The following is an 18,866-nucleotide window of genomic DNA, read 5'->3' as shown; positions in this document are numbered from 1 at the left end:
TACAACAACATGCCCACCCAGAATCCCATCACCATCATGCCCATAGAAAATCGCAACACCATCATGCCCATTCAGAAACCCAACACCATCATGCCCATCCAGACACCAAACACCATCATGCCCGTAGAGAATCGCAACACCATCATCCCCATCCAGAATCCCAACACCATCATGTCCATCCAGACATCCAACACCATCATGCCTATCCAGAAACCCAACAACATCATGCCCATCCAGAAACCCAACAACATCATGCCCATCCAGAATCCCATCACCATCATGTCCATCCAGAATCCCATCACCATCATGCCCATCCAGATACCCAACAACATCATGCCCATCCAGAATCCCATCACCATCATGTCCATCCAGATACCCAACAACATCATGCCCATCCAGATACCCAACAACATCATGCCCATCCAGAAACCCAACAACATCATGCCCATCCAGAAACCCAACAACATCATGCCCATCCAGAATCCCATCACCATCATGTCCATCCAGAATCCCATCACCATCATGCCCATACAGACTCCCAACACCATCATTCATCATCACAGCACCATCTTGGAACTAATCGTAGCCCATCTCCACACCACCACTCTCTTCATTCAGATTCCCACCACCGTTTACCTTCTCTACCAACTAACCATCATGGATCGTACCGCAGTCCAACACAATCTTCTAAATCAGGGTCTCACCATCATCCAGAAGATCACTGTTATCCTTCTCATGTAGAATCAAACCACCATAATCATTCGCCTTCACCACCACATCACCACCATGGAATTCATCACACCTCATCTTCCCACCATCATTCCACACATTCAGAAACTTCCCACCATCATTCCCATCCAAAATCTCATCACTATGACTCGCCTCTTTCTCCTCCTCCTCTCCACCATCACAGAGAAAACCATGGTAGTATATCTCATCTTTCTACAGACTCAGAAACTCAGTTTGGTGTGAAATCGCAACATCATTATTCTGACTTTGAATCCTCTCATCCCAAGGTTCACCATCGCCATGATCTTTCCCATCCTACTCATTCCCCCAACCCTGATCAACACCATCACACTATAGTTTCAGAACCAGAACACCATAATTTCCATGAAAATTCCCACTCTGAAACTCAGCAATACTCTCATTCACGTGATACATCCCCTACTCCTGAACACCATTATTATTCTTCCCATACTGATACTCACCATAATCCTCCTCATTATCATTTGTCTGGCACTCAGCCAAAAATCCCTGTACACTCTAATTCACCCCATCTTAATGAAAATCATTTCAACTTACATTCAGAGTCCACAAATCACGGTACATCACATTATAAAGCACACCTTTCCAATTTGGACTTCCACCATCAAAGTGATCGTAATTCTCCGGAACCTCACCCTCACCATTTCCACTCAGTAAGTCATGATAACCCCCCTGTTGAATCAGATCATTACCATCACCACAAATCTCAGGAATCCCACCATTATTCCCATTCAAATGCCCATCACCAGTCCAGTCCAGAGACCAACCATTCTCCACATCATGGGATTTCAAAATCTCATCATCATTCCCATCCAGATTCCCACCATCATCATTCCAAAGATCACCATCATCACCATGACCATCCGGACTCACAGATTCAGCATTCCCATACAGGACACCACCTCTATCATTCAGAATCAAACCACTATCATTCCCACTTCAAAGAGGATCATCACAATGATGATAACCCAAGCCATCTTCGCCACTCTCCAGTGGGCCAGCGGTCTACTTCTCCACTTTCTAACAAGTCAGATTCATCTGCAAGCTCCATTATCCAGTACGATCAATCCACAGGGAGCTACCAAGAGTCATCCTCCTTCCCAAAGGTGAGTATTTTATCTTTAGTATTGAAGCAGAGTGAAAATATACTTCTTTATATAAACAGATTATTATTTGTTGTTGATGATTTCCAAATATGCCTCTGTTTTTGTGTTTGCGTAGGAAAAGGATTCATTGGAGAGGTTAATGTGAGTCTTTTTATTTACTATGCATTCTTGCATGCTGTCTGCTAAAGTTTCTGGAAATGGCTTTTCAGCTTCATCGGCATGGTAGTTAAACAATATGCTTCCCAAATGATCTCTTGGCATGTTATTGCTCATAAAAGCATTGTGGTTGTTTTCTTGGAGGTGTGCTTGATGGACTGTCTGTTTAATCTGTCCAGGTTGTTACAGGAGCAGAATGAGGCTCTCCACCACAGCTTGCTGCAGACCACAACACAAATTAAATGCATGGGAGCTGAGTTCAAAACCGGACACCAGCTCCTTGAATCTGAGTTACAAAGAACTCGCACTGAGCTTAGCAGCTTAATGGAGCAATTCACAAGGTGAGACACAAGACTAAACTGCACTGTGCTCTATTCTATTCTATTCTATTCTATTCTATTCTATTCTATTCTATTCTATTCATATATAATGCATGCACATAAAATATAGCAGTTAAAATGCTATTTTTAGCAGGATTTGAGCTAAAAACTTCAGCCTTGTTTAACATCAGACAGGTTTGTGTTTTTGTGGACTGTGCACATGCTCCAACACACACTATATACAAATGCATACACTACATTTACCCATTTAGTCAACCCAAAATTTTAGCAATGAATACATTTTTATAAGAGATATATAAGAGGGCAGACCTGACAATGCTGTATTTGATGTCATACAATTTTTAAGACATCTAACAAGAAGTCTGATTCTTTAACTTTTGATAGTTTATATAAGATTTCCTCTAACAAGAGAAACAGCACAGCAGATTTGACTTTTTTTTTTTCATCTGAGCTAATTGTCACGGGCGGCCGGTAACTGGTCCCCACTATCGTATGTACCACCTCGAGGAGTTACCCAGAGACACCACAGACAGACAGCAAGGTAGGTATAAAAGTTTGATTTCATTAAGTTAAAACCCTAAATACTAAAACACAAGATGGAAGAGTTCCAGCTCCGTTTCCTCGGTCCAGCAGCAGTGTGGGCTTTTGGCACGATGGTCTCGACCCAGCAGATAATGTGACGGTCTATAAGAAGGAGCTGTCACACAACAACTTATCTCCAGAGTATAACAGCAGAATGTAGAATGGACAATGGGGGGGGGGGGTACTTCACCCAACGGTTTCTCTTCCAGAGTGTGCCAGCAGATAGTGGAACGTACAATGGGAAAAGAGCTGTACCCAGTGGCTTTTCTGCCACATGGGCTACAACAGCTTCTCTTCAGAGCAGACAACAACAGACCAACAACTTCTCCAAGAGGGCAGCGGCCAACTAGGGAACAAATTGTAACAAGAGACTTTTTCACAGCAGCTTATCTTCAAAATATATCACTGGATCTTAGAGCAGACAATGATCAAATCGCCTCGCTCCACGGCCTCTCTTAAAAGTATGACAACAGTTTATGGAACAGACAGTAGTACGAGGTCGTCCTTCAGAGCAGACAGCAGAATTATCCACCCATACTCGTGCATACATTTGATCACCTCAAAGAATCACACGTGTTCACTTCACACTAGACACTGCAGTCCACAGCAAACTCACAGCGAATATAGCTCTCGCTCACGGTCACCGCCGGCATCTTCTACCATCTAGAGCTTAAATCTCCAACACTGTGAGGAATATTACGAAGAGATTTCAATCCATGTCTTGAACTAATGTAGAAATGCTATCCACTGGCAATTGTCCCCACAAATATAAAAGACAAAAGCGCTTCACAGAAGAATATCCAAGAGGCACTTAACTGCTGTATAGATGATAAGGGTGTTCAGCCGCTCTCCAATCCTCATCCAGTTCACTCTATGAATTCGTTCCTCCAATTCCCCAAAAAACGCTGTGACTAGAGTTCCACCTTCCCGCCGCGCTAGTCCTTCCTGCTAGTCTTTTCCGCGGCATTAATCCGTCCGCTCCGTCCCCGCGACACTAATCCGTCCGTTCCGTCCTGTTCCCGTTCCCACTCTGTTCTTCCCCTCTGTTCCCCTCGCTCTTCATGTCAAAATGTCCCTTTTATATTCCACCTAATCAGTCTGCGTCCCAATCGCCTTGGACTCCGAGATGAAAATAACAGCGTTTCGACGACATGGCGACAAACGCACTCTTCAAACGCAACTCTTCCTCTTCTCCATGCGAGCGAAACAAGACCACGCCCCTTTTTTGTGTATTCATGTGGGCGGAGGTTAGTCAAAAAACTGTTTTAGTGACGTCATTCCTGCAGGAACTAGAGGGATGTAGTCCAAACAGGTCGTTCGATGTAGGCAAATTCTGTTAAATAAAATATCTCGCTTGGCATTGAACTTTGAGCTTTAGATTTTACAGATATTATTTATACTCTAACAACAACATTACACACTAACTAAAGTTTAAAACATGGGATCACGAAGAAGGGGACCTTTAAGACCAATACAAAGAAAGGATTTTTAGAAATCTTGGCCAACTAAAAAGTATAAAAATGAAAAGTATGAGCATGTACAGCACTCAGTACTTAGTTGGGGCTCCTTGTGTCTGAATTCCTGCAGCAATGCGGCGTGGAGTCGATCAGTCTGTGGCACTGCTCAGGTGTTATGAGAGACCAGGTGTCTCTGATAGTGGCCTTCAGCTCTTCTGCATTCTTGGGTCTGGCACATCACATCTTCCTCTTCACCAATAACGATATAGATTTTCTATGGGGTTAAGCTCCGGCGAGTTTGCTGGCCAAATAAGAACAGGGATACCATGGTCCTTAAACCAGGTACTGGTAGCTTTGGCATTGTGTGCAGGTGCCAAGTTCTGATTCCAATACCCTGATTTTCAAGGGAAATGCAAAATGTACTTTCATCAGAGAACATAACTGTGCACCACTCAGCAGCAGTCCAGTCCTTTTTGAAGCGAGACGCTTCTGACGCTGTCTGTTATTCACGAGTGGTTTGACACAAGGAAGGCGAAGCTGAAACCCATGTTTTGCATACATCTGTGTGTAGTGGTTCTTGAAGCATTGACTCCAGCTGCAGTCCACTCTTTCCCCACATTTTCTAATGGGTTTTGTTTCACAATCCTCTCCAGGGTGCAGTTATCCCTATTGCTTGTACACTTTTTTCTACCTCATCTTTTCCTTCACTTCGCCTCTCTATTAATGTGCTTGGACACAGAGCTCTGTGAACAGCCAGAGTCTTTTGCAATGAACTTTTGTTGATATTCTAATTATATGACCAGCACCTGTATAATCAATGAAATAAAAGGCCACTTAAATTTGCTTAAAAACAGACAATTTCATGTATCTTAACAAACGTACTCTTTCAAAAAGTGCACTTTGTAATAATGCCAAATTAAAAGTTTTACTTTAAATACATTTAAATTCATTATGTTTTAAAAATATTTTGTTGTTCTTTAAAGAAGAGCACTTATTTAGAAGTGTTGACTTAAAGTACTTGATTATCATTTTATTTTGTAGTGTTATTTGGTGTTATATTAAAATAAAAAATATTATATAAATGTACATAATTCCAACTTACAAATTTGTAATTGCAAATATATTTAAATAAATTATATTTTATTAATTATTAAATGATACACGAAGATGTAATTAAGTCCTACTTAAGTGCCAGAAAACACTCTAATGTTCAGCTAATTGCATTTAATAAAAATGGAAGTGTACTTATGTTTTATAAAGATGAGTGAGTGACAAATTGTATGTTTGTTGTTATTAAAAATAAATAATAAATCAATAAATAAATCTGTGCCAACCAATCACAGATTTTCTCAAATTTATTGCAAACCAGAATTATATATATATATATATATATATATATATATATATATATATATATATATATATATATATATATATATATATATATATATATATATATATATATATAAGAATGCATTGGAATATATCATATGGCTTTCTGTTTCATCAGGCTTCAGGACAACTACTCCTGCACACAACAGACCAGCCACCTTCTGGAGAAAAAACTGCATTGTGTGGTAAAGCCCAATTTACTCCTCCATTTAATCTTTCTTAGTTGCTCCACCCTAAAGAATGAATCCCGTATATTTGAATGGATTCTTAATCACATAATATCAATATACCATTGATTTACATAACAATATTAAAATGTGTTTGTTTTAAATATGACTCTATTGCTTTAGTAACTTTTTTGTTACTTCAATTTAGTCTCAAAGTATGGATGGAGAGCGAGAGCGACTGAACGAGCGAATCTCAGAGCTCACAGAACATCTGTCTGCAGCCAAGACCACCATCCAGACTCTAGAGACCATTAATGTGAGAACTTGATTTCATTAGAAATATTCACATTTATTGAGATGCTCCTTCGTAGAACTTAGTTACTGAGTTCCCATTCAGATATCAAGATGATGAATATAAGAGGCTATTCTTCAAACATAGATACAGATTGTGAGAGAGCTCACAGTGAGGTATTTTATGATTTCATTCCCTTTAATAAGAATTTTATTTTAGGAATAAGAAATATATTGACTGAGTTGATGACCATCTAAATTTTAGTGAAATCAAAATTCAGGTTGAATAAGACTTCTTATATTAATTAACTCTTTTAATATAATAGTGATTTGAGGAAACTGGCAGCTATTCTACATATATATATATATATATATATATATATATATATATATATATATATTATAAATAGTAATATTTTATTCAAAACGATTTTTTTTTACATTTACACACTAATTAATTGTTAGCTATTTATACATTCAACTAATGTATATATGTTGATTCAGTAATGTTAAATTGTATAATTTATAATATTTAAAATACATAACATAATTTAATTTTTAAATATATGATTTATATAATAATTATTCTAATATATATATATATATATTACAAGTTAGATGATACCATGTTCAGATATCCTTTTTTGCTTTTACATATATATTCGGCAGATTCTTTATCAAAAGTGATTTTCAAGGACCAAAAGCAATACATCAAAAAGCCGAAAATGTTTGTAATGTTCAATTCCATCTTTATTAGACAACTAGATTAGTTAACAAGCTAGAGAAAATAAGAAATGAAGATACTGCTATCATTTTTTGAGAATGACCCTTTCTGTGTTCACATCCGTATCTGTTTGCTTTCAGAAGTGTTCCTCACAACATTTCGTCTCCTAATTCAAATGCATTGTATTACATAAAGTCATATGTGCAATAATTAGTTAATTTAAGCTTTTTCCAAATATGTGTCCATTCAGAACCATCTGGCTTGATTCAATGACGTTCCTGTGTTCTCAGGTCACATCAATGCTACAGGATGCCCTGGAGAAACATCTGAAGTCTGATGATCCCATAACACACCCACTTCCAGCCGCAGCTCCTCCAGCTCCCTTCATGAGCAGTGACCTTTATGAGAAAGTGTCCGATGACCAGTCGCTGGGAACCCTCCCGGAGGAGGAGGAATCCGACTGGTCAGAAATGGGGGAGGAGGCACGACACTTCAGTCATGCAGATGCAGTGTATTTCCAGTGGCAGCAGAGGCAAGGCGGCTGGGGAATGGTGGACACGGAGAGCGAGTCCGGGGGTGAGGAAAGCAAAACTCATCAAGCTGGTCACGGCCTACAGATACCGCATCTCAAGTTCACCGTCCACCCCGAAACCCTGCCGGTTCCCATTGAGGATGCCAGCCTGGCCCGATTCAAGCCGAGTCCCGAAGGTTACCGGATCACAGAGGTGCGTGACCTGGGCTCCTCCATCCGCATGCTCTCCGTCAGCCTGGAGGACATCCACTCCACCGGACATCTGAAGCAGCAGCAGGATCATCTCGTCCAGCTGAGGAGCAATACATCCATGATGGACCTGCACCTGTCACAGTCTGACTCGTATGCAGACCAGATCACGTGTGACTGGAGAGGAGCGGGCAGAGAGGACAGAAGCGGGATGCTTGGGCTGGAGTCTGCTCAGAAAATGCTCAACCACTTTATTCATGAAGGGGAGAGCACACACCTGTGATTAACACCTGAGACGTGCTAGAACTGGAAATGTGCATTATATATTGATTAATAGGCCAAATGCCTATTTAGGCATAGTTTTACTCTACTCTCTCTCTCTATAAAAGTATTATATTTAATGTAGCAATTTACTCCTGGTTGATGTTTGTTAGGAAAACTTAGATTTGAAAAAGAATTATTAGCAATGGGATATGTCAAAATAAAGTCAGTAAAATGGAGAGTCAGTGCTAAGTCGGTTGTGTTTAGTTTGGGATCACAGTGACAGATATATGTCTCCCAGGACACAAGATGATCTCACAGTGTTTTCCGATTCTATATGTAGCTTTTGGGTTTGGTATAAAGACAAAACACTGCTATTTTCCTTAAATAATGTACAAAAGCTACAAAAACCTGCTCATTAGATATTTATTTAATACACATTTTTAATCTAATGCTTTAGGGCCACATCCTTATGTGTTTTTAATTCTTCTAATACTCTTACTTCTACATTTTACTCTTTACAATATTTCTTTATTACCTTTACCTGTGTATGAGAACCATGGCAGCACCAAGAAGAATAAATATGTAAAACCTCCGTTGAAGTATAACTATACAACGTCAAGTTAAAGGAGAGAATCAGGAGTGAAAAACATAGTAGAGTCACTGTAAGACTATTCATGTGTAGTTCTTTTTCTTCATTTATTTTGGTGAAAGATTAAGTGAAAGATAATAGGAAAAACATTACCAATGTGATATGTAGTTGATCCCATGTTTTCTCCCTAGAAAAATGCGAATGCACATTTAAAATGTAATAACCGGATGTTATATTTCATGCTAATCTGTAGTTATATGAATGACAATATAATAGAAGATTAAATAAAAAGTACATTGCATTGTTTTGACAAACTCCAGGTGTTGCAGGATGTTATTTTGATTTTTAATTATTATTAGCCTATCGTTCTTTATTCTTTTTTTTTTTTTAAGTAGTAGTGGTATGTCAGCTTGTAAAACTGATTTTCCTTGCTGTTGATGTTTGTATAAATGTCTGTAATTATTTGCATGTTAATATAAATAAAAGTACAATAAACATGAATGTTGGGAGTTTCTTATATTGAAAGGAGAAAATAGTTGAAAATGTTTTAGTTTGAATAATTTTAGTTGATTTTATATTACTCTGCAGTGTGAACAAATAATAAGAAGTAATATATATATATATATATATATATATATATATATATATATATATATATATATATATATATATATATATATATATATATATTTATATATATCCTGGAATTAAATCAATGAACGGAAGACAGAAACTGGGTCATGGAGAGAAAACACAGACAAAACATGGAACAGAGTCTGACTGGGGAGGCCATGGCGTGGCAGGTACTGGGGAGTCCATGGTGGGGCAGGAGACTCAGAAGGCCATGGTGGGGCAGGGGACTCGGGAGGCCATGGCGGGGCAGGAGACTGGGGAGGCCATGGCAGGGCAGGAGACTGGGGAGGCCATGGCGGGGCAGAAGACTCGGTAGGCAATGGCGGGGCAGGAGACTCGGGAGGCCATGGCGGGGCAGGAGACTCGGGAGGCCATGGCGGGGCAGGAGACTTGGGAGGCCATGGCGGGGCAGGAACTGGGGACTCCATGGCGGGGCAGGATACTCGGGAGGCCATGGTGGGGCAGGGGACTCGGGAGGCCATGGCGGGGCAGGTGACTCGGGAGGCCATGGCAGATCTGGGGACTCGGGAGGCCATAGCAGGGCAGGAGACTCGGGAGGCCATGGTAGGGCAGGGGACTGGGGAGGCCATGGCAGGGCAGAAGACTTGGGAGGCAATGGCGGGGCAGGGGACTGGGGAGGCCATGGCAGGGCAGAAGACTCGGGAGGCCATGGTGGGGCAGGGGACTGGGGAGACCATGGCAGTGCAGAAGACTCGGGAGGCCATGGTGGGGCAGGGGACTGGGGAGGCCATGGCAGGGCAGAAGACTCGGGAGGCCATGTAGGGGCAGGAGACTGGGGAGGCCATGGCGGGCAGGAACTGGGGACTCCATGGCGGGGCAGGATACTCGGGAGGCCATGGTGGGGCAGGGGACTCGGGAGGCCATGGCGGGGAAGGGGACTCAGGAGGCCATGGCAGATCTGGGGACTCGGGAGGCCATAGCGGGGCAGGAGACTCGGGAGGCCATGGTGGGGCAGGGGACTCGGGAGGCCATGGTGGGGCAGGAGACTCGGGAGGTCATGGCGGGGCAGGAGACTGGGGAGGCCATGGCAGGGCAGAAGACTCGGGAGGCAATGGTGGGGCAGGAGACTCGGGAGGCCATGGAGGGGCAGGAGACTGGGGAGGCCATGGCGGGGCAGGAACTGGGGACTCCATGGCGGGGCAGGATACTCGGGAGGCCATGGTGGGGCAGGGGACTCGGGAGGCCATGGCAGATCTGGGGACTCGGGAGGCCATAGCGGGGCAGGAGACTCGGGAGGCCATGGTGGGGCAGGGGACTAGGCAGGCCATGGCGGGGCAGGTACTGGGGAGGCCATGGTGGGGCAGGAGACTCAGAAGGCCATGGCGGGGCAGGGGACTCGGGAGGCCATGGTGGGGCAGGAGACTCGGGAGGTCATGGCGGGGCAGGAGACTCAGGAGTCTGGGGACTCGGGAGGGCATGGTGGGGCAGGAGACTCTGGAGGCCTTGGCGGGGCAGGGGACTCGGGAGGCCATGGTGGGGCAGGAGACTCGGGAGGTCATGGCGGGGCAGGAGACTCAGGAGTCTGGGGACTCGGGAGGGCATGGTGGGGCAGGAGACTCGAGAGGCCATGGCGGAGCAGGAGACTCGGGAGGCCATGGTGGGGCAGGAGACTCAGAAGGCCATGGCGGGGCAGGGGACTCGGGAGGCCATGGTGGGGCAGGTACTGGGGAGGCCATGGTGGGGCAGGAGACTCAGAAGGCCATGGCGGGGCAGGGGACTCGGGAGGCCATGGTGGGGCAGGAGACTCGGGAGGTCATGGCGGGGCAGGAGACTCAGGAGTCTGGGGACTCGGGAGGGCATGGTGGGGCAGGAGACTCGGGAGGCCATGGCGGAGCAGGAGAATCGGGAGCCCATGGCGGGGCAGGAACTGGGGAGTTTGGGGACTCCGGAGGCCATGGTGGGGCAGGAGACTCAGGAGGCCATAGCCCCAGCTTCCGCCTCTACGGCTGGAGACCTAATACCACACCCCACCCCCTAAAAAAAATACTTGGGGGAATTTATGGGGCATAACTGGGGACCAGGAGCCCTTCCTAGGCTTAACTCAGGAACAGGAGCCCATCATGGTCTGAACTATGCTCTGGGGCTGGACCAACACTGGAACGAAATCTGGGGCCTGGACCGACAATCTTCTCCTCAACCCTAGTTTCTCTTCTGAATCGGGGGGAAAAGGCGTGGTCTAGGCTGACACTGGAGCAAGCTCTTTCAACTTCCTTTTGGCTTGCCATATGAGCAAACGTGGGGCTTAGGTGAGCTGTGAACTGCGGCAGACTGGTTCTTGCTCGGGACACCGGAAGACACCTTCCCTACAACTTAGCCCAGTGGAAAAATCTATTAAAGACGTGATCAAACAGACGATGAACACTTTTAACAGTAATTATGATATGATGCAATCAAACTTATAGCAAAAATTTGGTAGTTCTGTATGTTGTTTCAGGGTTAGCATCATCTGAAGTCCTCTGAGGGGGTGACGTCATCTCTTCTCAGGTATTCTGGATCCACGGGTTACCACAGGATGTAAATCCCAGCAGAAACAAAGAAACAAATAGATACATTATTAGTGTAGCTGCTATTCCAACAAAATAAAATTAATTAGTTTAACCCAAGCTAAAGATTAATAATGTGCATTTGATCAGATATAACTGCAGTCCAAAATTATGAGATGCATTATTTGAATGCTTGGTCAAAGAGATGTGTTTTTAATCTAGATTTAAACAGAGAGAGTGTATCTGAACCCCAAACGTTATCAGGAAGGATATTCCAGAGTTTGGGAGCCAAATGTGAAAAAGCTCTAACTCCTTTAGTGGACTTTGCTATCCTAAGAAATACCAAAAGTCAGGTGTTTTGTGACCTTAGGGAGTGTGATGGGTTGTAACATTGTAGAAGACTAGTTAGGTACGCAGGAGCTAATCCATTGAGGGACTTACAGTATAGGTAATTAATTATATTTTGTTACTGATACGGAACTTAATAGGTAGCCAGTACAGAGTAGGGCTGTCAAAATTGCTCAAAAATGACGTTCGAATATTCCCTCTAAAAAATACACTAATATTTGAACTATTCGAACATCTGGTTGCGCATGTTGTCAATGACCCGCATTACGTCAATAACAGGCCAAAATAATACAAAGAGACAAAACTACTTGTATAGAGAGTCTAGAGTTTAAACATATATGACAACGTATTACCTAAACAAAAACAAGGAAATCAACTAATGGCCAAGACTGCAGACCTCACGCTCTCTCACCCTCACGTTCTCTGCGCATAATGGTTTAAATGAACAAACACATTTTTGTGCAAGCAATTTAAGGTTGCGACTGTTGTCCCAAATATAGCAGGCTTCATTCAGTGATTGAAACAAATATTATTAATATTAATTGAAGTTTTACAGCATATAGAACTGACATTGAATGCTCAGAGTGAGCTGTGCTGTGGTAAACATGGAACTTTTCCTTGACATGAAACGATAAATAATCAAACCTCGGATCCATTGCTTGACAGAACTCCCCGAAGCCTGCCCCACCCGCGATAGGCTACTGATCGGTCTCATGTCCTTATAAATGAACGAAATTATTTTATCCGTTATGGCCGCTTGTCGTGTTGCAGACAAAGAGCTTGCGGCGGGCAATGCAAAGTAACGTTAAGTGTCAAGACGTGACTGTTTAGCTGATGTTCCACACATTATGCAATGCTCATTTGGGTGCACATTTTTGAGATGTGACCTCATGTTGCTAGCGGTCGAATGGTATGCTAACGGTATCTTAAATAGCTTGCATACAACTTTATCTTGCGGGTCAACAATTTTACCTAATTTTCTCTACTGCGGTCGAGTTGGGCTCTGCACTTGCTGCCATCTTCCATGAAGACGCGTCAACTTTCAGCAGTGATGTTGTGCCAGACAGTGCGACTCCTGTGACCTGTACCTGAACCCTCAGGCACGCTAGCGCGCCCACTCGCAAAGCTGACAACCACGTCTCTACTACCGCGGGCCTTTTTTTCCCACATTTTTGTTTTATTTGAATATTAATTTTCACCTTCGAAATTCGTTTTTTAAAAACTATTCGAATACATATTATAATTTAGAATATTCGTTGACAGCCCTAGTGCAGAGACTGTAAAATTGGGGTAATATGATCATATTTTCTTGACCTGGTAAGGACTCTAGCTGCTGCATTTTGGACTACCTGTAGCTTGTTTATTGACGAATCAGGACAACCACCTAGAAGTGCATTACAATAGTCCAGTCTAGAGGTCATGAATGCATGAACTAGCTTTTCTGCTTCAGAAACAGATAATATATTTCGTAGCTTGGCAATGTTTCTAAAATTGAAGAATTCATTTTTTTGTAAAATGGGAAATATGGATTTCAAAAGATAAGTTGCTATCTAATATAACACCCAGATTTTTGAATGTAGAGGAAGTAACAGTACATCCGTCTAGTTGCAAACTAGAAGTCTACTAGATTCGGTGTACTGTTTTTTGGTCCAAAAAGTAATATCTCTGTCTTGTCTGAATAGGAGAAAATTATTGGTCATCAAATCTTTTACATTTCTAACACACTCTGTTATCTTAGATAATTTAGAAGTTTAATCTGGTCTCGTTGAGATATATAGTTGAGTATTATCAGCATAACAGTGGAAGCTAATCCCGTATTTTCTAATAATATTTACTTAGAAAAAAATAATTCTAAAATTTTAGACATAAATGGAAGATTTGAAATAGGCCTTTAATTTGCCAGCTCACAAGGATCTAGTTGTGTTTTTTTTAATAAGGGACCTAATAACCGCCAGCTTGAATGGTTTTGGGACGTGACCTAAAGATAGCGACGAGTTAATGATATTGAGAAGCGGTTCTTCGGCTACAGGTAACAACTCTTTCAGTAATTTAGTCGGTACAGGATCAAATTACACATCCAAGATGATATCATCGTGCTAATCATGATCCGGCTAATTGGGTTCTTCGAACACACCTGTTGTGTATGATTAGTATCGCTGGATTGAGTTATCTGAGATAATTGCGCGTTCATGTGTTGTCTTAAAAGGGGATATGTATCGATACTCGAAACCATGATCAGCAGTGCAGCGATTGGCTGGTGGCAAGACGGCAATGTAATTACGTCATATAATTTAAAACGCCAAAAAAAAAATAACACGAGCGCCTGGAGGCGTGACGTGTGGGCGGAGCTAAAGAATCACGAGCGCGAATAGGCTTTTGAGTTGAGAGCGTTTGGAAGCTGTGACACAGATCTAGAGGCTGAAATTTAACAAGAGCAGCATCAGCAAAGGCTTCTCTATGTGGTATGTACTGAAAGTGTATATATTTGCTTAGCGGTTTTGGAAAATTAAATTTGGAAAAATAAGCTGTACATGTGGAAAGTGCAGTTAGATGACAACATCGCATATTGTTTACTTGATGTGCTTATGCGCCGATAGCTAAGTTAACAACACAGAGATATTTGAAGCAGTTTTACTCACCGCCTGCGGTTCCAACACACGATCGTGACCCTTTTTCGTTGGGACTGCATTATCCTTAAGAAATAAACGATGTACAAATCCGTCGTCAAACTGGGCCTTGTTTGTAAAACAAGCATCTCCGAAATGCAGGGGAACAAACAAAAACACTTGCACAACTCCGTTGATGCTCTGTAAAAATAAACCCCATCCACTGGTCCCTTAATGCTGTTTCTCTTTTGGTAATCTGTGCAGGGTTGTCTTGCCCTGGCAACCAAAAACACACTCCTTTTGTGACATTTCGCGACGCTCTCGCTCTGATCAGTGAAGTCTGTTGTGCCCTCGGTGCTCTGCTACGGGAGCGCACTCTTCCGGGAGAAGTGCCTCAGGACCCATATAAGGAAATTCCGCTCCATCTAACGTCACACAGAGCCATACTCGAACAACAACATTTTTATATTATTTTTAAATATTTTTTTAAATGATTATTATTTTAAATTATTGTCCCTGGATCAGTACGATACTCTTGTAATAAAGTAGCGGTGGTAGCAGACATATTTTGAGTATCAGTTCTGGTTGAAAAGAAGCGATCTAATCCTGTTTACATGAAATAAGCTGCTCCCGAGCAGGTTTAAGCTAACGGACCTGTTGCTATGACAGCAGCTCCGGGATGAGCTTCGAAGAACCAAATGATCCAAGATCACGCCAAATCGTCAACAATCAAATCCAGCTAACTGAGTTAGCGACGTACGAAGAACAGGCCCCTGATCTGAACGCACGTGCTGGAGTACACAGAACACCTTTACTGATGAGATGCGCATTAAAATCTTATTAGATTTTTTGCACAGCCTCTAGTTAATAAAGCTAAACAGCATTGCCCTTTGTGTAATAAGTTACAGAAACCGTTAAACGCACCAACTTAACCCTTGTGCGGCCCTCATTTGGGAGCCACACTCAAGGGGGTCGCACACCGGACGAGAAGCGCAGCGCCGCATCGCGTCGCGCCACGACTTTAAAATTCGAACACATTATTCTTGTAACTCATATATGAGTGTACACACACAGGAGGCGCCATTCAGCGTCTGTCCGCGGCGCCCAGCTACGACAGAATGCTGTTCAAATTTCTCCCGCGCCACAGAGCGCCATCTGCATAGTTTTATATTTTAAAAAAAAACATCATATTTGTTTCAAATCGTTGTTCATACATTACACCAAGATACCACTTGCAAAATACTACTTGCAAAATACTACTTATATTAGTTGTACAGCTTAATTAAAATGTAAACATATATAATTAAATGTATAATAAACGTAGTGCTTTTAATATTTTATTTTTCTCTTGAGACATTTTATGGTGTAATTTTTTGCAGCAGGTAGGCTAGCAAAAATATGTTTATGTTAGCTACCTGCCAGACGGCAAATGCTGCTTGTAACGAACAGTTAGTGCAGCTTTTTTTCTTTCGAAAGGAAGGAATATGGTTACTGTAATATGTTTTTTAACGGGATAAGGAAGACGCAGATCAGAAATCGCATACTTGCAAGGAGTCAGCAGTGTTTTGATTTGAGGGCGCGGGCAAACGTGGCAATAATTAAAAAATTAATTAAATTCATATTTTGTGTTTAATGTTTAATGTACATCTCAGAAAATTCTTTATTTAAACCCCAACCAAATGGGGCTTAAATGCACTTAATTCATCTGTCAACTTTATTGTCATTGTTCACAGTACAAGTACAGACAGAGAAACAATGGGTAATAATTAAATGTTTATTTTTGATGTATGCATTGCATTCTATGCATTTAAAAAATACAAATATTATTATTTTTTTTTTAAAAAGGAAACTTAGTTATTCATTTTAAGAGACCCAGGAGTCTTATTTTCTCTTGCATAATTAATATTGTACTTTAATTAAGTAAAAACACATTTTATCCTATTACTCGATTAATCAATGGAATTTTTGGTAGAATACTCGATTACTAAAATATTCGATAGCTACAGCCCTAGATGACAGTAGCATAGCAAATAGCATGCTATACTATTCCACCGTGATAATCTATTTATTAAATGGGGGTTATGAAAACCACACAATAAATTCCGTGCATCAAACATTAGCTTGGGATGTTTTTAAGCATAGGTAGTGAAAGCAATTGCCTGCATCCCTTCCCTTCTAATATCAAAATATGGAAATGCTAACATATCTTTAAGTTTTCTGTAAACTTTATAATAAGTAAAAATACTGTTTGCTAACAGTTAAATGACAATTAACTAAAGATTAATTAACTATAAATTTACCATCTATTAATGATTGTTATTACAAAGTGTCTACCATCTAACTTATCAACTATGGTTTTGGGAAACGCACCCCTGAGCTGTTAATAGTGACCTCTTTCAACATGCTAACAGTGAAATGGTAAAACGTAATTCACAGGTAATTTCAGATTTTTTTTTTTTCAATTATTTTCCCAGCTACACCATAAACTTCATCCTCAACATCAACAGATGCATCACTTCTCAGTGCTGATGTTTCCTCTATATAGCACAATGTACCACAAGCTCTATAATTATAGCTTGATATCCTGCACAACCCAGAGTATAAACTGATAAGTGTGTGGCGTCATATTATTAGAAAAAACAAAAACAGTGCAAATCACTATTGAATTTCCACCAAACTATTTTTTCAAGCAGTTTTTGCACTGTAAACCTGTTTTATTTATATAAAGTGTGGGTGAACTTAAACTGTATGGCTATGCTGTGGTTCCTGTAGGCTTTGCGTGTGTGCGGGGGTCGGGGGGCCTCTATGTCCATTTTGCTTGGGGCCCCCAAATTTCTTCAAACGGCCCTGTCCTCGGCCCACCGTCTAAATGGAACAAAAGTAGAACAAAATAAAAAGGAGATCATATTATTATAGCTGATTATGTTGTAGTTTATTTATTTATTTCAGATTGTGTCAGCTCCAGTTATTCATTATTGCACGGCTCTGTGGAATACTTGATTCTGATTGGTCAGTCGCGAGGTCTGCATTCCTAAATTAAAAACAAACAATTATTGTTATTATTAACGACATTTGATACATCTGGCTTAAGTTTACCATGTTCAAATGTACTACAGTCTTATATTTCATTTAAACCCAGGTCTATGCAAGGAAATCATAACTTTTAATTAACCTTCACTTTTTCCTTAACTGAAATAGCCCACAAAAATGTCATCCATAATGCCATACTTAAAATGCACAGCACAGTACAAGTACTATAATGGAAATAAATAGAAATTAAAAAAAAAAAAAAAAAAATTCACAAAATAATGGAGTATCTCTTCTACAAATATATTTTAAACATATTAAACTTTTATTCTTAGAAAGTTTGAAAAATGTTATTTTCTAATCACACTTTATGTTACACCTATATTCGAAAGGGATTGAAATGTTGATTTATTTGGCTAAGCAAAGTTGTTCTCCTTTACAAAAGACACCTGCAAATCAGAGGAAATTTTTATGTATTTTATTTTTCTCAAATATAAAAGCTGCATGCAACAAAATGTCATAAACAGTATTTAAAGAGAAACTAGCATTGAATCAGGGCAGCCAAACTGTTAATTTCAGCTTGTAGTGAGAGTTTACTCATTTATTTTTTATTTATTTAATTTTGTGTGTTTTATTATGAAAAATATTTAGTTGAATCCAGTCAAATTACTTTTCAGCACCATTTTTAACTTGGTTTAAATTCAGTACTTGCTTGCATTAATCAATTAAAAGTAATTATGAGTATTATTTCAAAATTAAGTAATGAATGGACAATAATTATTGCACAAACAGTATTTAGTACCAAAGCATCGCCTAAAAATATTAAATAAATATTATAGGACTAAAATATACAACACTTGTTGTATAAATATACAACACATTTAAATAAATAAATAGTTAAGCTGTATGGTCACATTATTCGCAAGCAATAGGACTAAGAAAACCTTATTAATGTTGCCTCTTCATCACTCTACAAGATCCTGTAAATGTCATCAACATAATAATCAATGCGTTATATCCTGTACTGTTTAGGCCTACCCAAATTGCTGCAAATACCTGTGTAATGAAGCTTTCGTCTACCTCCTTAAACCCATTCAGGTGTGTTTTGTTCCATGGAGATCTAAGCTAGTCAAAACTCCTGTTTTTAATTGGCTCTGGCTTTAATTGAAGCGCTACACAAAGTGCGCCAA

At 40.9% G+C, this 18,866-nt stretch overlaps 2 protein-coding genes across 2 annotated transcripts; both read left to right on the top strand.

Moving 5' to 3' along the window:
* The first annotated feature begins 644 nt into the window (after positions 1–644).
* Positions 645–9,059, top strand: LOC127990908 (probable serine/threonine-protein kinase DDB_G0280133). The gene is made up of 7 exons (XM_052591531.1): positions 645–924; positions 1,017–1,874; positions 1,990–2,015; positions 2,210–2,371; positions 5,921–5,987; positions 6,178–6,285; positions 7,275–9,059. Exons 1-7 carry the CDS (start codon positions 787–789, stop codon positions 7,986–7,988), a joined length of 2,073 nt encoding a protein of 690 aa, XP_052447491.1. The 5' UTR covers positions 645–786; the 3' UTR covers positions 7,989–9,059.
* Positions 9,060–9,995: 936 nt separating this feature from the next.
* LOC127988245 (uncharacterized PE-PGRS family protein PE_PGRS20-like) lies at positions 9,996–11,222 on the top strand. Its single transcript, XM_052590884.1, has one exon. It carries the CDS (start codon positions 9,996–9,998, stop codon positions 11,220–11,222), a length of 1,227 nt encoding a protein of 408 aa, XP_052446844.1.
* The last annotated feature ends 7,644 nt before the right edge of the window (positions 11,223–18,866 follow it).

The sequence above is a fragment of the Carassius gibelio genome, chromosome A5 (genome assembly GCF_023724105.1).
Source record: "Carassius gibelio isolate Cgi1373 ecotype wild population from Czech Republic chromosome A5, carGib1.2-hapl.c, whole genome shotgun sequence".
In the NCBI taxonomy this organism is placed as follows: Eukaryota; Metazoa; Chordata; class Actinopteri; order Cypriniformes; family Cyprinidae; genus Carassius; species Carassius gibelio.
The sequence above is the reverse complement of the archived record's forward strand: the minus strand, read 5'-3'. Positions and strand labels throughout refer to the sequence as shown.